The sequence below is a fragment of the Miniopterus natalensis genome, chromosome 14, assembly GCF_054644295.1.
Source record: "Miniopterus natalensis isolate mMinNat1 chromosome 14, mMinNat1.hap1, whole genome shotgun sequence".
NCBI classification, from domain to species: Eukaryota; Metazoa; Chordata; class Mammalia; order Chiroptera; family Miniopteridae; genus Miniopterus; species Miniopterus natalensis.
Genome location: NC_142094.1, coordinates 29,154,887 through 29,172,694, shown reverse-complemented (window position 1 = coordinate 29,172,694; position 17,808 = coordinate 29,154,887). Strand labels below are relative to the sequence as shown.

Genomic DNA, 17,808 nt, shown 5'->3' with positions numbered 1-17,808 from the left:
AAGGAAGGGGGATAAGACAGTATTAGGATGCTGATTCACTCCAACTTTAGTTCTAAATGTCTAATTGTCACACAATAGTTAATGGGAAAATCACAGATCTGCACATATTTCACCTTGCAATTTGCACTTGAAATCAAAAACTTATATTAAGCAAGGCCTCCAGTGAATGTTCTGAGAGATGGATATGAGGAAGCTGGGGATGTGCAGATGACGGAACTGTGCCCTCTGCATCAGAGGCTCATGCATTTAGCACAGACACTTGTGTTTGGCTGAAGGCCCGGAAGGTGCTCATGACTCCAGTACCTTCTGAGATGGTTGGAGACTCAGAAAGAGGCTGATGGCCCCACGCCCAAGGTCAAGAATGGAGTGAGCACTCCTGCCCCCTGTACTCTCCCCCTGCTCCCCTGGCAGGAAGGAGCAGATGCTCCGGCCTCACTTTACCACTTGTTTACTAGTATCTCCTGGCAGTAGTGGGGTTCTTTCAAAACATAAACTAAATGCTGGAAGATAATCTTTTCTTGCTTTCTTTCTCAAACATGTGAGAATAAGGGGGTAAGCTGAGAAAATGTTTAGATGAGCAATGAGTGGAACAGGTGGTCCTGAGAAGACTGAAGAAGTGTGTGTCACATTAGGGGACTCATGTGCCTCCTGTGGGAGGACCGTCCTCTGCAGTATTTCTTTCCTTTCCCCAGCTCTACATGCTCAGATCCCGGCTTCATAGGTGGCCAACGAGGAAGGAGGCTTGAATGGCAACGTGTGCACATCTCTAAAGAATAGCAAGTTGTTGTTACCCCACAGAACAAATGACTCTTTTTGCTTAGGCTGATTTTTCTTTTTTAAAAAGAGAACAAAAGTTAAATTGCTTATTTACTCTTCAACATTGTTCTGTTCTTTGTGGCTAGATGTGCTTTTAAAAGCTGTATAGCAGTTTACTACTCCTTCCTTCAGACTAGATATAGTTTCTAAAGCAAGCATGCATGACTCAGGGTTGGAACTTTTCCAGACCCAGCAATGAAAAATGTCCCCTGTGCTCTCGGTTGGGTTAATAAACAAACCCATCCCAGGAAAGAAAAAGAATTCAGTGTCTTTCCTGGGAAGAGGTGGAAAAAAGACAATGTGGTGATAGACGCTATAATTTTTCAGATTCTTTTCAATATTCCTTAATCCTAATCCAGAAATTCCCCTCAGCCGTCGAAATAAGATTAGACGGTCCACTGGCTTGGTCAAAAGAACATCTAAAGGAACAAGGGAATGCAGCTAGGAAGGGGTGCAAGGTTACTTACACCCTTCTGATTATCTAAAATCTATGCCGCTTGTAAAGGAGACTAGGTGATGAATAAATTACGAACCACACGGCCCTGTGAAATCAGGCACTAAAATGTTGCTTCTTACTTGCAGAGAAAATAGGTAGCTAAATTCAAGGGGGCAGCATCCTGCCAAATGGCTCTTTCTTAGCCATTCGTCTGGGTTCAGCTCCATATCCAGACCTTCTTAGTCTCGGCGCCTCTTTACTTAGGGGCATACGGGCCGCATGTGCAAAACAGGACCAGGTGCACCGTCTCCGGGTGCAAAGGAGAGCCAGGGTTGTGTACGCTCTGTGGGCAGGGTTGGGGTCTTCTTCTCTTATATCCAAACTGCCTTTCATTGTACAGGGCAATAAACATCCATATTGGGGGTTGTTTTATATCCCTGAGCTACAAGATGTGTACATACCCACTCTGCGGTCCCCCCTGCACCGCTCACCCACTCCTTCCCCACACCCCGTTCCTCTTGCATGTCAGTGTGCCCCGGGTTTTCTAGAACAGCTTCTAGTCTTCCCCACGCAGGCCGGTGAGCGCTGGGCTCTGCTGTGGAGGACTCCGCTTCCCTGTCTCTCACACTTGGACCAAAAAGTGATCTGAACCTGGATCACTTCTTTCTGATCCCCACCTTCTACCCCCCAAAAGTTCTGTTTGGCCAAATTTTATCTATTCCTTAAAATGCTTCCTTATTGAGGCCTTCGGTAATCTTTTCTTCTTTTGGATTTCCTTGTTGCTTTATCTATCCTTCCCTTACAGCATCTCACTGAATAAAAAGTGGAAGCAGAAAAACTAACTTCAAATTCCAATTTCCTTGGTATGTGAACCTGAACATATATCTTAAACTCTTGGAGCCTCAGATTCCTTAATGTAAATTAGGACTAATAACACTTTAATTTAGGGCTGAATGTAAATTAGGGGTAATAATGGTACAGATAATGCTCTCAACCACTTTGACAAATTAAGCTAGATAAGGCACCTGGTAACTAACGTTTCTGAGATCTCTGGGATCACCCCTTCATACATTATCTCATTTAAAACATCCAATAATCCAATAATTGTGGGACTCTTACATAAACTATCAGGCACCACGGGAAGTTAGAGTAGAGGTTAAGGAAAGGGGTTTGAGTATAAGCCCTGTACTGATATATTATCTTGATCAGGTTTCTTCCCCTTGATGGAACTGACTTTCCATCTAGAAAGTGAGAAAATCAATGGCTCTAACTTAGAGGATCACTCTGAGTGTTAAGTGACATAATGCATGAAATGTATGTAGTTTAAGACCTTGCCCATAGAAAGGGCTCAATAAACGGTTAAGTACATTGTTTATGATGTTGAGAATGTTCATTTATAAGGAATCCTGTGGAGGCACAGAGACAGTAAATGTGTGGAGTCTGACCAGTAACTCTCTCATCCCTGAATGAAGGCCTCTGGCAGTGATAAAGACAGCTCTGCTCCCCTGGGGCTAACAGTCCAGTTTGGAAGGAAATAAACAAAACTACTTACAAGTTGTCAAATTATAGTCCTGGGACAAATCCAGCCTGCACTCCTATTCCTGTAAATCAAGTTTTATCACATAGCCACACCCATTTGCAGAGATTTTTGTCTAGTCTGCTGTCGTTGAGTAGTTGGGAAGACCATGTGGCCTGAAAATTCTAAAATATTTACCATTGGCCCTTTATAGAAAAATGTTGCTGTCCCCTAAAGTTTATGACTAATACATTGAGATGAGCATAAGAAAGAAATAAAAAATGTGATTGAGAGAGTAATGGAAAAGAGGTAGCCAGGGGCCACACCACATAGGACTTATCAACCTTGGGAAGGGATTGAATTTTATTCTAACTCTGATGTAAAGCCTTGAGAGATTTTTATTTTAGTTGTGTATTTGTGCTATTTTGGGGGTGTACCTGTATTATTTTGGGGGGATGACTACTTTTATCATGAAAAACAGCAACCACGCAGATGACTACATAAAATGTAAATGTACATTTTAACAAATTGTTATAAAATAACACCATCCAGGTTAAGAAATAGAACATCATCACTTTAGAAGCCTCCCACACCCCCATCCCAGTCACAGCCTTCTCCACCATCAATCACTTTCTCTATGATATTCTTTTCCTTGCTTTTTAAAAACAAAACAAAACAAGGCCAAAAAAAACACACCCTCACAATATACTTTACACTCCTAGCTGACTTTGATGAATTTTGTCTGTGCATAATCCACAACCCAGAAACTACACTCCTAGGTTTATATCCTACAGAAATGCATGCACATGTGTGCCAGGAAACATATATAAGAAGATTCGTAGCAGCTTTGTTTGCAAAAGCCCCAAACTGGAAACAAGCCTCATTCCCATTAATAGTGGAATGGATGACTTAATTATGGCATCAGACAATGGGCCATTACACAGAAATAAAAATAAACTACAATTACATGCAACAGCATGAATGAATCTCATAAACGTAACTCTAACTGTGCTGCGGAGGGTTTTAAGCTGGGGGACGGAGTAACATGATGCAATGTACGCTCGGGAAGATTGCAGAGGGTGCTGGAAAGGGCCGCCGGCAGTCAGGATTCTATGGGAGCAACGGCAGGGGCGGGGGCCGGATGAGGGGGGTGACCTTGGGGATGCAGAGGAGGGGAGCCGAGATGTATTCTGGAAGTAGAACTGATAGGACTTGTTGATGGACTGGATATGAGCAGTAGGAAGAGAAATTACACCTAACGCAGGTTGTGACTTGGGTGATGGACCTATTTACTGAGAGGGAGACGGTAGGAAGAGATACAGTTTTGGAGGAGTGGTATGTTTAGGGCGTGCTGAAGTCAGGTATCTGTGAGCATCTCAATGGAAACGTCAGGCACATAGCTGGGAAAGGAGATACTGTGAATGAAAATCACTAAACAATTCCAATTCCAAAGAAAGGCTACCAAAGACAGGATGGCCTGTTTTAGAATAAAGGCCTTGGTCCCATTCCACAGATCTTTCTCTTTAGCTGGAAATTCTTTTAAATTAATTATTCTTTGAGAAGCAAGTACACCTTGGGGCAGTCATTATAAAGCTGTTTATCAATTCAGTACACAGCCTGGGGCTGTCTCAGGGAAAACGGGTTTAATGGAGGGAAATAGGAACATGGCAGGCACATTTTCTCCATTCTTCCTGTTTCCAGAAATCTGTAAAACTATCCTTCCCTGAGTATTCCTCCACTTTGATGCAACTGACCAAGCATGTATTGAAGGTCTGCTGGGTGCCAGGCAGTGTCCTGGACTTTGGGGACACAACAAAGAATAAGGTTTGGTCTCTGCTTCTGGTATTTCATTCTGACTTTATCGCTAGGAGTGGCATGCAATTATATAAAGTCTATTTGAAAGGTCAGCAGAGAAATATTAAGCAAAGGGCTAGAGGATTTAAGAGGTATTTGTACAAAGAAAACATTTCAGGTGAAGAGCAATTTCTGCATAACCACCACCACTCCCTTGGACCACCTGGGGGCAAGCTAATCTCCAAGGCCTCTTTCTAGAGCTATAAAGCTAAAAATATAATAGTCTGATTTATTTATTGGGATGACAAGGAGATTAGGATAGCACCAGCATCCCAGGCATTTGGTGAGGAGAGGGCCTAAAGGTGCCCTTCCTGGTGCCCTTCTTGATTTCTAGATTCATATTTCCCAAAGTTATTTCTCCTACTTTTTTGAGTTTCAGATTATGCCAAGTAAAATTCTAGTTATTCTCTCCTAATTGAGAATACTTGGATATGTTGACTAAAGTGACTTGCTTTTGGTTCTTAAAATCCATTCTAAATCATGCTTATATTTATTTTACTTGAACTTGCATCTTGGTTGGCACATTTCTTTTGCCAAAGTGGCTGGACGAAGGTATATTTCTATTGTAGTCTCATTAAGGTCTTCAAAAGACAATTCTTATTACCTTGTGATAATTTTGAAGAGCATGATTTGTTCCCTTTCCTGAACACAAATTTTTTAAAAGAAGCTTAAAAATACATTCTTGGATACTCTCTATAAGAAAACAGATCACGTTAGAGTATCAGGGAAAGATATCATCTAAAACCACAGACTGTCAGATCTGTCTCTTTGCCTAGCTCTGCCCCACAAGGATGTCACCTGGTTGGACAAGCCACTCAACACTGATTTGGGCGTTGCTTCCTCACCAGGATAATGGAGACCGTGAGCTACATGACACTGACCCAGCCCTTCCTGTTCTTTGAAATCTGTGGATTTTAATTTGCTGTGGCTTCTACTCAATTTGGCACCAAGGTGAGCTGAGCATGACTCTCCTCACCTCTCACGTCATTCTAACATAGGATGAAATTTTATTACTTTATCATAGCTCAAACTCATATCTAGTTAAATTCTACCACACGCGTAGTCTTATTTTTTATTTTAATATTTAGTATCTGCATTTGATCCTGAAGAGATTTTGCAGTCCTATCAAATTGGTAAATGTTTAAGAATTAAATAATTCCTCCCAGCAAGAGTTTGCTCACCCAGTTGTCTCAAATCTGTTCAGTAGGGTCATATTTCAGAGTCACCTTTTTAGTTTTCACTTTTCATGGCCTAATTCCATTTCTCATTATGTCCATCTATAGTTCTTTAAACCTGCTACCCAATCCAGTAGAATTACACAAGCTAAAATAACATTTTATACATGTAAAAAAATTTACAAAATACATTTTATAGGAATTTCTAATTTAAAAGCTGCATTGAACTAAAGCTAACTGTGAAATCTCTTGGGAGGGAACCCTGAATGGAAGACAATTTAAAACTTAATCTCAGTTTTCTTTCTCCCTCTCTTTCTTTTCTCTTTGTTATTTTTCTCTCTCTCTTCTTCCCCCCTCCTTTCCTCCCACCCTCTCCTCTCTCTCATCTTTTCTTTCTTTTGAATTACAAACTGAATTGTAAAACATAAGAATCTAACTGCACTAGAACCCAAATATTAATATTGTATGTATATTAACTTTAAGGTATGGAACATTTTCTGGGAAAGAAGACAGTGGGGCATGGAGATACTTGTGAAGCAGTCTAGCCCTCGGAGGAGCTCTGTTTACCCCCTTCCTGCATAATGTTTGGGCTTAGAAAACCACCCTGGATAAGGGGCTGTATCTCCTTTCCTCCTGCTGCTCTGCTTTGCGGAGACACCATTCTTTGTTCTATTCTGTAACTTGACTCCTTCGTTCCCCAAGTCATTGACTGATAACATTGTCTAGACTTGTTTTCCTTATTTTTTTTTTTTTTGAGAAAGAAATCCAAACATTCTTTCTCCTATACTATTTTCTCAAAGTGGACCAAGGAAAGAGCAAAAAAGAAAGAAGAGAGACTCCAGTTCTGTTAATATTCGCTCAATTTTTATAATTTAGAATTACAGTGATATTTCCCCATATTACACATTCATTTCTCTTTTCTTTCTTGAGAAAAACTGACAGTGTATATTGCTATTATTTTTATTTGCTTTAAAAAGCTGCTGCTGTCGTCAGTACCCTGGGATACCAGTGTAATGATCTCTTACTAGATCTTGCAGAGAGATATCTTCCCAACATGTGGTTTCATGGAAGTAAACATTTGCCACAGTTCCCAGGTCTTATGAAAACAGGCAGCCCCAAACCCAGGGAAAGTGGCGAAGTTCTGGCCAAACTCTCAGGCAAATGAGTCAGGAGTAAAAATTATCATTAAGGTTATAGGGGCCTTTCAGAATTGACATTTCAAAATAATTTGTTTGGGGATTTGGAGTATTATAGAAATGCTAGTTTCTGCAGCAAAGAATGATGTATTCCATGAGTGGGGGAATGCGGCTCACTGGAGCTCATATAAGCAAAATTTAGGGACATGAGCTGACAGTAATATTAATATGACTCGAATTAAATGTATATTACAATCTCAAATGTATCTTAATCTTCAATAACAGATTTTTAATGAGAGCCATGGACAAAGCAATAACTCTTCTATAGTCTGCTTGGATCACACCACATCTAGAATATTGTGCTTTGCTCTGGCCACCTCCATTCGAGATGGATTTCCCCTACGCATATTGAAATGTGCATGGAGATTGAGAATGGTGAGGGAACAGTGGAAGGAAGTGGTGATGATGTGCCTAGAGGAAAAAAGACTAAGAAGAAATATGAAAACTGCTTTTAAATATTGAAAAGATTGTCAGATGGAAGAGGTGGATTTTGTTCTAAATAGTGCCCAATATATCAGAGCCTGAATCAATGAGCAGAAGCTACAGAACACTCAATAAAATGAAGAATTTTTAAAGTCAGAGTTGTTCACAATGGAATAGGCAGTTTGGGAACTGGGGGGTTCCTATCATTTGAGATATTTGGGAAAAGGACCTTCTAAGCAGAGGACTCTATGGAGGTAATTCCAGACAGTTGTTGGTCAGGTTGAGTGACCTTTAAGGAATGCCTTTCGACATTAAATTCTACAACATTATGAAATCAAAAGCCACTTGAATCCAACAGCCCACGGACACACCCATAGAACAAGGGCAAATGTGTTTAAAGAAAGATGGATGAAATGAGAATTAAAATTTTCTTATTAATTTCAAATTATCAAACTGAGATAAATCTAAAGGAAATGATTTTCATTTCTAGTTAAACAGCTAGATCAAGTACCTTCAAATTAAGAGATTCAAAATTTCTCCTTTTTTGAAATTATTTGGTTAGCTACCCACATGCATAAGGCTATTATATAGTCCATTCAAACTTGGCTTCTCATCAACGTGACTATTTGGGGATATTTTGTTAAAGACTAGAAAAATTTTAGGTCTGTGATTGTCATATTATATTTCATAATAATTTCATGTGAAAAACACTTTTGATGTCATGGGTTGCATGTGTACACATCTATGTGAGATAATTTTTCTTATATCTCTTGCATATCAGAAATTACTCAGAAAATGTGGCATAAGAAGGCATTGAAATATAATATGACAGGAAAGCATATTACTCTTAAAATCCTAAAGATGATACAAATATTATCTATTTGGGGACAGAATGGACATAAACATAGCTGATGTTATAGAGGAAAAGAAACAGAAATGAATAAAGCCTTTAACATTTATCAAAACAACATTTACAAACAACGAGACAGGTCCATCCAGGTCCTTAATGACCACCGTGGTGTTAGCTCTCTGGGTGTGTGGTCCCTGCCACACACTAACAGGAGGCAGTCATTGGACACCAAAGAGTTAAAGTGACTTTGGATCAGGTAGACTTTTCTACTATTTAGGTTTCCAACGAAATTTGTGCAATTCAAAGAAGGAACCAATAATTAAAATAGCGAAGATTACCTAAAGGCAGAGAAAGACTAGCAACACTAAGACTGATGCAGGAGAAAAGTACATGGCAGATAGCAAATGGAGGGAGCAATAAGACAGAATGCAGTTTTGGAAAATCAAATGATGCAAGAAAGAAACGTAAGTATAATATAAATTCTATAAATTAAACGTTTAATTATTTCAGTAAAGTTCCATGATTTGCCATCTTTATTATATGCATGGTAAAAAATGCCAGTTTTTCAATGAGCCTTTTAAAGATGTCATTAATTAGTATAATCTATATATATATTATGACCTGGTCAAAGGTATTGATTTTTAAGTAAGGCAGAAGACAAATAGTTTCTTTTAAGCACATGAAGTATAACTACGATCATTTACATTTTGATTCCTTTCATGAGTCAATATTGAAAATTTATTATTTTGAAAATAATTTTGTTCAAGTTGAGTTTCATTATTAGTTCAAGATCAAAAGGGGCTTTTACTACAACGCTTAGGAAAAAATCTTAGAATGGGAAACTGATCCCTTATCTATAAGGATACCTTCTCTTGTTTATTTAAAAAATATTTTAGCTATAAGCATTAATCGGTTTTCCCTTTCAAGATTTTCAGATGTACAATAAAAACACCAACTTCCTGCTTAATAGAAACAAATAGAAAGAGACTAATCCAGATAATTAGTGAGACTTGTATTTTCAAGCTGAAAAATGGGTTCAAGAACTGATTCAAGGAGACACAAAGAAGACAATCAGTAATATCAAATGTGTTGTTTAAATGACACACAAATTAATAATCTCAAGATAAAATGAAAAGTTAGTAACTCAAGGAAGTGTTACATTTCAAAGATAAGAAATGGAAGATAAAGATGGTAGTTAAGTTTCATCACAATAAAAATTTGCAAATACCTTCTTCAACATCTGAGATACATTCGCCATCACTGAGCATTTCAGGGGCGTTGGCTTTACGAACTGCATGATTTAAGTGAACAGCGTAAGTGTGTGGAAAAAGCATACTTTTGATACCACAACAACACAGTCCAATGTTTTTTCCAAAAGCATGTTTGCAATGAATTTTCTTCAGGAAACAAATACACAGACACTCAATTATTAGGAACTCAAAGGAGGTTTTCATACCTTCATCATCAGACATATCGAGGACTTCATTCATCGTTTCTGGAACATTCATTTTGTGCTTCTCCGTGACAGTCTAGTGACAATAACAAAAAAAGGCAGTGACTTTAGTGTAAGGAGAGTGCGTGTTTTAATGAGACTGTATTTCTTTCTAAACTATTTGGTTTGTTATTAGCTGACTTAGGTATTGCTTATTCTGAAGCCCCACATGTAAAATGACACTGTCCTTCAGGAGCTCTAAAGCCCTCACTATTTACACGGCAGAGAACAAACACAAGCTGAAACAACTTCAGGGACAAAGCACACCAGCTACAAGATTTAAGTCCCCAAGAAGGCTTTCCAAAGGAAGAGAGAAGGGAGATATGGCCTATACTTTTTCTATGCTTTTTCCTGGTCTGATGAACGTGCCACCTCATTCTATTAAATGTCTTGGTTTAAGATAAACCAAATGAACGACAAGAAATACATGTCTTCACTACTTGTCAAACCAGCCATTTATTTTGTCTTTCCCACCTATGTGTACATCTTAATTCCCAGAATAAATCAGTTTTAAGATTGCCTCATTTACACAATTTAATGACTATATATATGAAGAAAATATTTTAGAGGTAATGCATTTGCAAGAATATCTTAACCTCTGCAAAAATTTTAAAGAAGGGGATAGTGCAGAGAAAAGGCCCTACTGAGTCTCTCACCTGCTCTGATAACTTTTTCCCTGTAGAGACTGTACCCCCCCAAAGACACTGACAGTATCGCTTGTTAGAAAAGCTCAGCGGCTTAAGGGTTTCGTTTCGAAGAGTCCTCTTTTAATTCCGATCACAGGAAAGAGGACGGAACAAGGGAAGGCATTCGCTTAAGGCAACTGAAAAAAAGCTACGTGCTTAAAATTAAGAAAGTAAAATCCACAGTTTCTTATAGTTCTTACAATACTTGGTAAAAGTGATTGCACACCCTGTCCTCAATGATCATGTTGAAATACAGCCCTATTTGGTGCTTCTTCCAGCACCTAATGCTACAATTAAGCATTTTTTATTTTTATTTTAAAAAAATTTTTATTTTTATTAAATATATCTTTATTGATTTCAGAGAGAGGAAGGGAGAGGGAGACAGAGAGAGAAACATCAATGACGAGAGAGTCATTGATCAGCTGCCTCCTGCACGCCCCAGACTAGGGATGGAGCCCGCAGCCCGGGCCTGTGCCCTGACTGGGAATCGAATCGCGATCTCCTGGATCCTAGGTCAACGCTGAGCATTTTTTAAATTAAGCTTTTTATTTTAGGACAATTTTAGATTTACAGCAATGTTGTAAAGAGTTCACCAAATTTCCCCCATTATTAACATCTTACATTATTAGCATGGTACATTTAGCACAATTAATGAACCAATGTGAATATATCCTCATCAATTAAAGTCTCTATTCAGATTTGTTCCGTTTTTGCCTAGGGTCCTTTTATCTGTTCTAGGGTGGCATCTAGGATCCCGTATCATCTTTAGTTGTCATTCCCCTCTTGGCTGTGAGGCGTTCTCAGACTTCCCTTGTTAGTAGGAACCTTGGCCATTTTGAGGTGCACTGGTCCGGGGTATTGTAGGATGTTTCTCAGCTGGAATCTGCCTCATGTTTGCCTCATGATCAGACTGAGGTAATATGGTTTCGAGAGGAAGACCATAGAGGTCAAGTGCCATTTTTATCACATGCCATCAGTGTCGACGGTAACCTTGGTCACCTGGCTGAGGCAGAGCCTGCCTGGTGTCTCCACTGTGAAGCGACTCTATCCCCTCCCAGCCCCCTTTCCACCCCGTTTCCTTTGGAAGGAAGTCACTATGTTCAACCCGGACCTCAGCAGTGAGGAATTATATTCCACCCCCACAGGGTGAAGTATTCTCAAAAATGAGTTGGGATTCTTCTGCCTGAGAAACCTTTCTTCCTTACTTATTCAGTCATTTATTTATCTCTGTGGAATGAGGGCTATTTCTTTTATACTTTGCACTATACTCCAGTACTATTTGTTTTTGCTCAAATTGTTTCAGCTTTCAGCACTGGGGACTCTTTCCGTTGATTCCTGTGTCCCTTTGACATATCTCCACCATTTTGTGTGTGTGCTTATTTATTTGTTTATTTGGGTTGGGGGGTGGTAGAGGGGATTTCTGTATTATTATTATTTTTGGCATTACCAGATGTTCCCAGCTCACCTTGTGTATTTCCTACCCTGGTTCTAGCTGGATTCAGTCATTTCTCCAAGGAGCCCTGGTTCCCTTTATTAGACAGTGGGATCAGAAACATATTTCTGAGTGATAGATGTACTCTGCTCATTGCTACTTAGGGAACTGAGTATTTTAAACACCACAACTTAAACAGCTTCATTTATATCTCTTGAACATCAGCTTCTAGATAGTTTTCTTTGCTGCTTCTTTCTCAGAATTGCAACATCATACATGGTGCTCCTATGGAAGATGCAGCCTTTTTTTAAGGTATTTTTAAAAACTCAAGTCTACCTCTGGAGACCATGGGAGCCCAGTAACTGTCTGTGCAAAGGTCTATGTCTGGTGGAGACAGTGCTGTGTTTAGTGAGTTTAAGATCACAGACTCCACCCTGAATGGCGTCAATCCTCCTATAAACTGGATTACATGTAACTGCTATAGCAGAGGTGACAGGGTGGTGTCTCAGCTTGAAATAGTGTCTCATGTAATCACAGTGCTGGGCTAAGTCTTAGGGACTTGGATGGGCTGTTTTCTAATCAGTGTGAGTGTTCCACGTGGTAAGAGCCTCATTTCTTCCATTAGGCCAATGGAATCATTCCTGTTAGCATGAGTCCTGTCTTCCTTCTCTTGAAGAAACCAAGCTGGCTGATGAGGTTGAGAGTGAAATGGCTTAGCCCCCACATACCTTCTGTCTTTTGCAGGAACCTGTGCCTTGAAATCCTCTTTCAGAAGATTTCCTGAGGCTATCATCTAACTTTCTCTGTCCCTAACTTTATTTTCTCCTACAGTTTCTTTGGTATCAACAAAGCATGTGGAACTTTTGGACTGGGTGACAAAGTCAGTTACATTCAATCAAATAAGAACTATTCTGTGAGTTTCCATTCCCATAGAATTCTATGTATTTGCTGCAGTGACTTCAAATCTTTCGTAGCCTGGTGGCACTTGGCCACTGTTTACCATCTTCTCCTCCCTCTCATTCCCCACCCTACAAAGAGCTATATGAGGTGTCTACAAAATTAAGGTTATTAACATTATTTAAATTCCTTTCTGGAGAATTTAGTAATAAATTTTAAGATAATGAAAAAATCAAGAGGTATGTGAAAGCAACATGTGGGAATTTATCTCCTACACCAACTATATCTTGAAGCTAGAAATGTGCCTGGAAGAGGGAAAAGGAGGGATAAGTGGCGAAGGAAGGAAACTTGACTTGGGGTGGTGAACACAGGATACAATATACAGATGACATATTATAGAATTGTACCCCTGAAACCTATATAATTTTATTAACAGTTTCACCCCAATAAACTCAATTAAAAAAAAAGTGCCCTGATGAATAATAACCATCATGTTAGTCCATTAAAACTATTGTTTTCTCTTTTACCCATTACCCAACTTCTCTCTTGTAATCAGGAGGTCTATTATTTAGTTTCTAAAATATGTAGATAGTCAAATAACTCAACCTGCAGGTAGCTAAAGAGCCCCTCAACTTATGTGTTTTATTTTATTTTATTTTTTCATTTTAGAGAAGGGAGAAACCTCAAGAAACATCAATGTGAGAGAGCAACATCGATCAGCCGCCTCCTGCATGACCCTTATCGGGGATCAAGCCTGCAACCCGGTGACCTTGATTGAACCCACGACCTTTTCGTGCACAGATGACACTCAACCAACTAAGCCACACTGGCCAGGGTAACTCATGTGTTTTACATGAAGCACTGTGTATCCAAACTATTTGCAGATGCTAACTGTGCCTTCTTTCATGTTGGAAGGTGGTAGATGAGAATAGGAGGCCGAGATGGTATTCCAAGTGTGTGCTTGTGTGCTGAGTCATGTGGTCAGGAATAACTCAGAGAAGGCTTTGATTTGGTGCAATATGTGCTCTTGATTCCAAACTTACCAAATTCTGATGCAGTTCAACCAGAAGGGGTTAACAAATGACTTATCTTAGAGGTTGCAGCTTGTAAAGACATATCTGATGCAATAAGGCCTCCTGATAAAGATTTACTTTAAATTTTAATAAAGCAGCTATTGCTTTCCCTGTGAAAACGCCAATATGTGAACAGAAGAGGAGTGACAGTGGTGGTAAAAATCAATGTGATCCTATCTCTAATGTTTTATTTTATAACAATCTAACTTTTTATAATAATGATAATGGTATATCTATTATCACTTGTGAGTTAAAATATTTCAAAGAACCAACTCAGAATTTTCAATTTTCTTATATTGCCAAAGAAGGATGTTAAAACATTTCTGCCTTCATTTTGTTAGAACTTTTCAAAATATTCAAACGAATAAATAAATAAATAAATAAATGTAGCTTTATATGGAACTAAAAACTCCATAGCTACTAATGCAACTTTTAAAGTGGTATTTTTAGCGTTTTAAAGTTTTCTTAACAGTGGAGATGAGAGGGTTGCTATGCTGACTGCCAACAATGAGGTGACAACATCTGGGAACATGGCTCGTAGTCTCTGAACAGAGGAAAGACAGTTCATCTCTGACAAGCCCAGGAAAAATCCACTGCCTGAGAAGTGGCTAAGGTAGCCAGGTCGGGCATCCACTACTCACCGTGGTGGTAATGGTCTCCTCAGTCACCACCTTCAGCGTGTCCACCACTGAGATGTAGCCAAGCCTCCGGGCAATGGCCAGGGCAGTGTTCCCATTCTGGCAAGAGGGAAACGTGGACAGGGAGTTAACAAGTCATCCACGCGTCTCTGCCTGTATGTTTCCACGTGGGTCACCCATACAAATCCTAAAGCGAGTGTCTCACCAGTTCCACCCCATTGTCACATACAAAACGCTGTTCCATCAGAGACAGTTGGCATGAAACCCACCTAACCTATTCCTATGCATACAGCAGAGTCTGAGCTGCTACAGACAGAATCCAAGAAGTTCCACTTTTTTTTAAAAAAAACAACACATTTTCATAGATTTCAGGGTTTGAGAGAGAGGAAGGGAGAGTGAGAGAGAGATAGAAATATCAATGACGAGAGAGAATCATTGATCAGCTGCCTCCTGGCCCCCTACTGGGGATCGAGCCAGCAACCCGGGCATGTGCTCTGACTGGGAATGGAACCCTGACCTCCTGGTTCATAGGTCAACGCTCAACCACTGAGCCATATTAGTGGGGCCCAAGAGGTTCTTAATGTCCTAAGTAATCAAGAAAAACAAATGTATATTTCTTCTTCTTATGTACTTCCTACTAGGTGACAAAGCAATCAGTAGTTTTTAAATGTGAAACACTAATCACAACTCTCTCTCTGGACAGCTCAGAACAATATGATGATTGTCCTTTCCCCTTCATTCTGCTGAATGCTTGCTCATGCCTATTAATGGAAGCAGAAAAACAACATTGGTGCACAGTGAAAAATGTAAGAAGAGACTAGTGCCCGGGCCCCTCGCCTCCCTCTTCCCTGGCCCGCCCTTGGCTCTTACCACAGTGAGTTCATTGGGGGAGGCGTTGTTCTGAAGCAAGACATTGATTATATGTGTATGTCCTTGTTGAGCTGCTTGATGCAATGGTGTGTACCCATTCTGTAGAAGGAGGATGGAAGAAATGACTCATTTCCTCGGACAAAATTGATGATTTTGGTGGATACGAAGGAGAAAGGAGTTTACCTTGGTTTTGGCATTAACTTTTGCAGAATGCTGCAGCAGGAAATTAACAATCTTGATGTTTCCATAGTGGCAACCCACGTGGAGGGGGGTGTATCCCATCTGTAATTACATATTTTTTAAAAGAAGCATCACAAGTATAATTTTAGTAGCAGTTATCCTAAATAGAAGCAAAACTGTCATTTAACCTTTCTTTTTGATCTGACAAAAATAGTTTCTCCCTATAAAAGCACAAAAACAAAAAAACACCCTGGATAATTCTCAAAGCTAAGTCTTAGGTATAAACAATAATACCACCTCAGATGTAAATAGTTATCCATATCACTTCCCCAAGTGCTCTTTCTTGCATTGGCTCATTTTATTCTCATAACAACTTCTCAAGACTGGAGGGAAAGATGAAGCGCTTGACAGCCTAGAGAGACTGGTTCAGCGGCTTCTTGTGGAGCGATGAGAAGAGTGTTTTATGGAAAGACTTGGACTAGAATTTATTGAAAGCTCTATTCTCTAAAAGTGTTAAATCAAGGTTAAAAAATGAAGTGGCTGGAGGTGATTCAAGGCAGTGGGTGATCATCAGAATGCAAGACAGAGATAGAAGGGAAGGAGAGGGCAATACTAAAGCTGAAGAGGCTGTTGCGAGTTCAGGAGGCCTGAGAAGTCCGAACCTGACCCAGGTATATTTGCTCTTGTTCAAGTGCCCTGCCTAGCCAACTACAGTACCACAGCTTGAAAACCGCTGATTTAGGCAAAGCAATGGGTTGTTTCTCAAATGAATATCAACGAATGCCTGAAGGGTTATAAATTCTATTAAAAAATATATAACATGTATGTGTGCTCTAGACAATGATTTATTTATTTATTTACTTATTTATTTTTGAGAGAGAGAGGAAGGGAGAGGGAGAAAGAGAGAAACATCGATCAGCTGCCTCCTGCATGTTTCCTACTGGGGATTGAACCTACAACGTTGGTATGTGCCCTGGCTGGAAAAAAGAGCAGGTAACCTTTTGGTGCATGGGACGGGACATTGCCCAACCAACTGAGCTAGCGCAACAATGATTTTTAAAAATAAGGATTTTCCAGATACCTTTCTAGATGGACACATTGTAATAGACACCACTACACAATTAAGGGACAGAGAGATGCTTTCCTAAGCGCATCACTTGTAAAGGTCAGGAGAGACATTTACTTCAAAAACATTACAAGTGCAAAAATGATTACCGACTGTGATCTGAGTTGGGCTGGGTCAGGAGGAAACCCTGGTAGAGACCCAAGACTCTTAGTCTGAGGGGTCATGTGTACAAACCGGGAGCAGAAGGTGCACAGCACCCTTTCCCCTCCTTCCAACCTGCCCTTGAGAATCACTGCCATACCTCTTGCTGCTGTTAATCCTCACCTGAGGATACTTTTTCCATTGATTTTTTGGAGAGAGTGGAAGGGAGAGGGAGAGACACAGAGAAAGAAACATGGATGTGTGAGAGACACATAGACTGGTGGCCTCCTGCATGTCCCTTGACCGGGGCTGGGGATTGAGCCTGCAACTGAGGTATGTGCCCTTGACCAGAATTGAACCCGGCACCCTCCAGTCTGCAGGCCAACACTCTAACCACTGAGCCAAACCGGCCAGGGCTGCACACCTTTTTACCTGGCTAATTCCTGGCGATACTTCAACATTATCAATACCTTCACTATCTGTTCATACACCTCAGAATCTATATTATACACAAAAATCTCTATATTCACAATATTTAACAAGCATTCGTTTTTATGTCCAAAATGTGACACATAGAAAGAAGAGTTATATTTTAGAGTAGATAAAGCAAGTTTGATATGAACAGGTAACAAAATTAAGCACTGAAAGAAAATGTTCAGGGAAATGAGATTAATATGAAGTCATATCTTTGATGATGACACAAAACATCCATTTTTTCTTATCTAAGCTTAAAAGTGTGTCATTAAGTGAAATAAATCAAATTTTTTTCTGTTTTGAAAAGAGCTATTTTGGCAGAGAGGGAGAGAGAGGGAGATAGAGGGAGAGAGATCAAGACCAACACCACACACACCATAATGGATTTAGCAAGTAGTAATAGTTGAATAAAATTTAATTTATTCTTTTTCATAGACTATGCCTGCACAAAGTTAGAGGTCACAAATTACTGATTTTTTTAATATGCATTTTTTACATCAGTCACAAAAGCTAAAGAAAGGTATAAGCTTTCACACTCTGCCCTTGAAGGGCTGATGTGTTGTAACAGGACCAATAGCATTAACACAGAAGAA

General features: G+C 39.7%; 1 protein-coding gene across 2 annotated transcripts in view; it reads right to left on the bottom strand.

Annotated features, from left to right (window-relative positions):
- The window catches only part of ANK3 (ankyrin 3), a 529,049-nt gene that overhangs the window by 99,482 nt on the left and 411,759 nt on the right, over positions 1-17,808 (bottom strand). For both annotated transcript variants that reach the window (XM_087824408.1, XM_087824409.1), the window contains exons 20-24: positions 15,538-15,636; positions 15,355-15,453; positions 14,488-14,583; positions 9,723-9,795; positions 9,495-9,557 (exon numbers count right to left, since the gene is read on the bottom strand). In XM_087824408.1, coding sequence (XP_087680534.1) covers positions 9,495-9,557; positions 9,723-9,795; positions 14,488-14,583; positions 15,355-15,453; positions 15,538-15,636 — 430 coding nt within the window. The remainder of the gene's footprint in view (positions 1-9,494; positions 9,558-9,722; positions 9,796-14,487; positions 14,584-15,354; positions 15,454-15,537; positions 15,637-17,808) is intronic.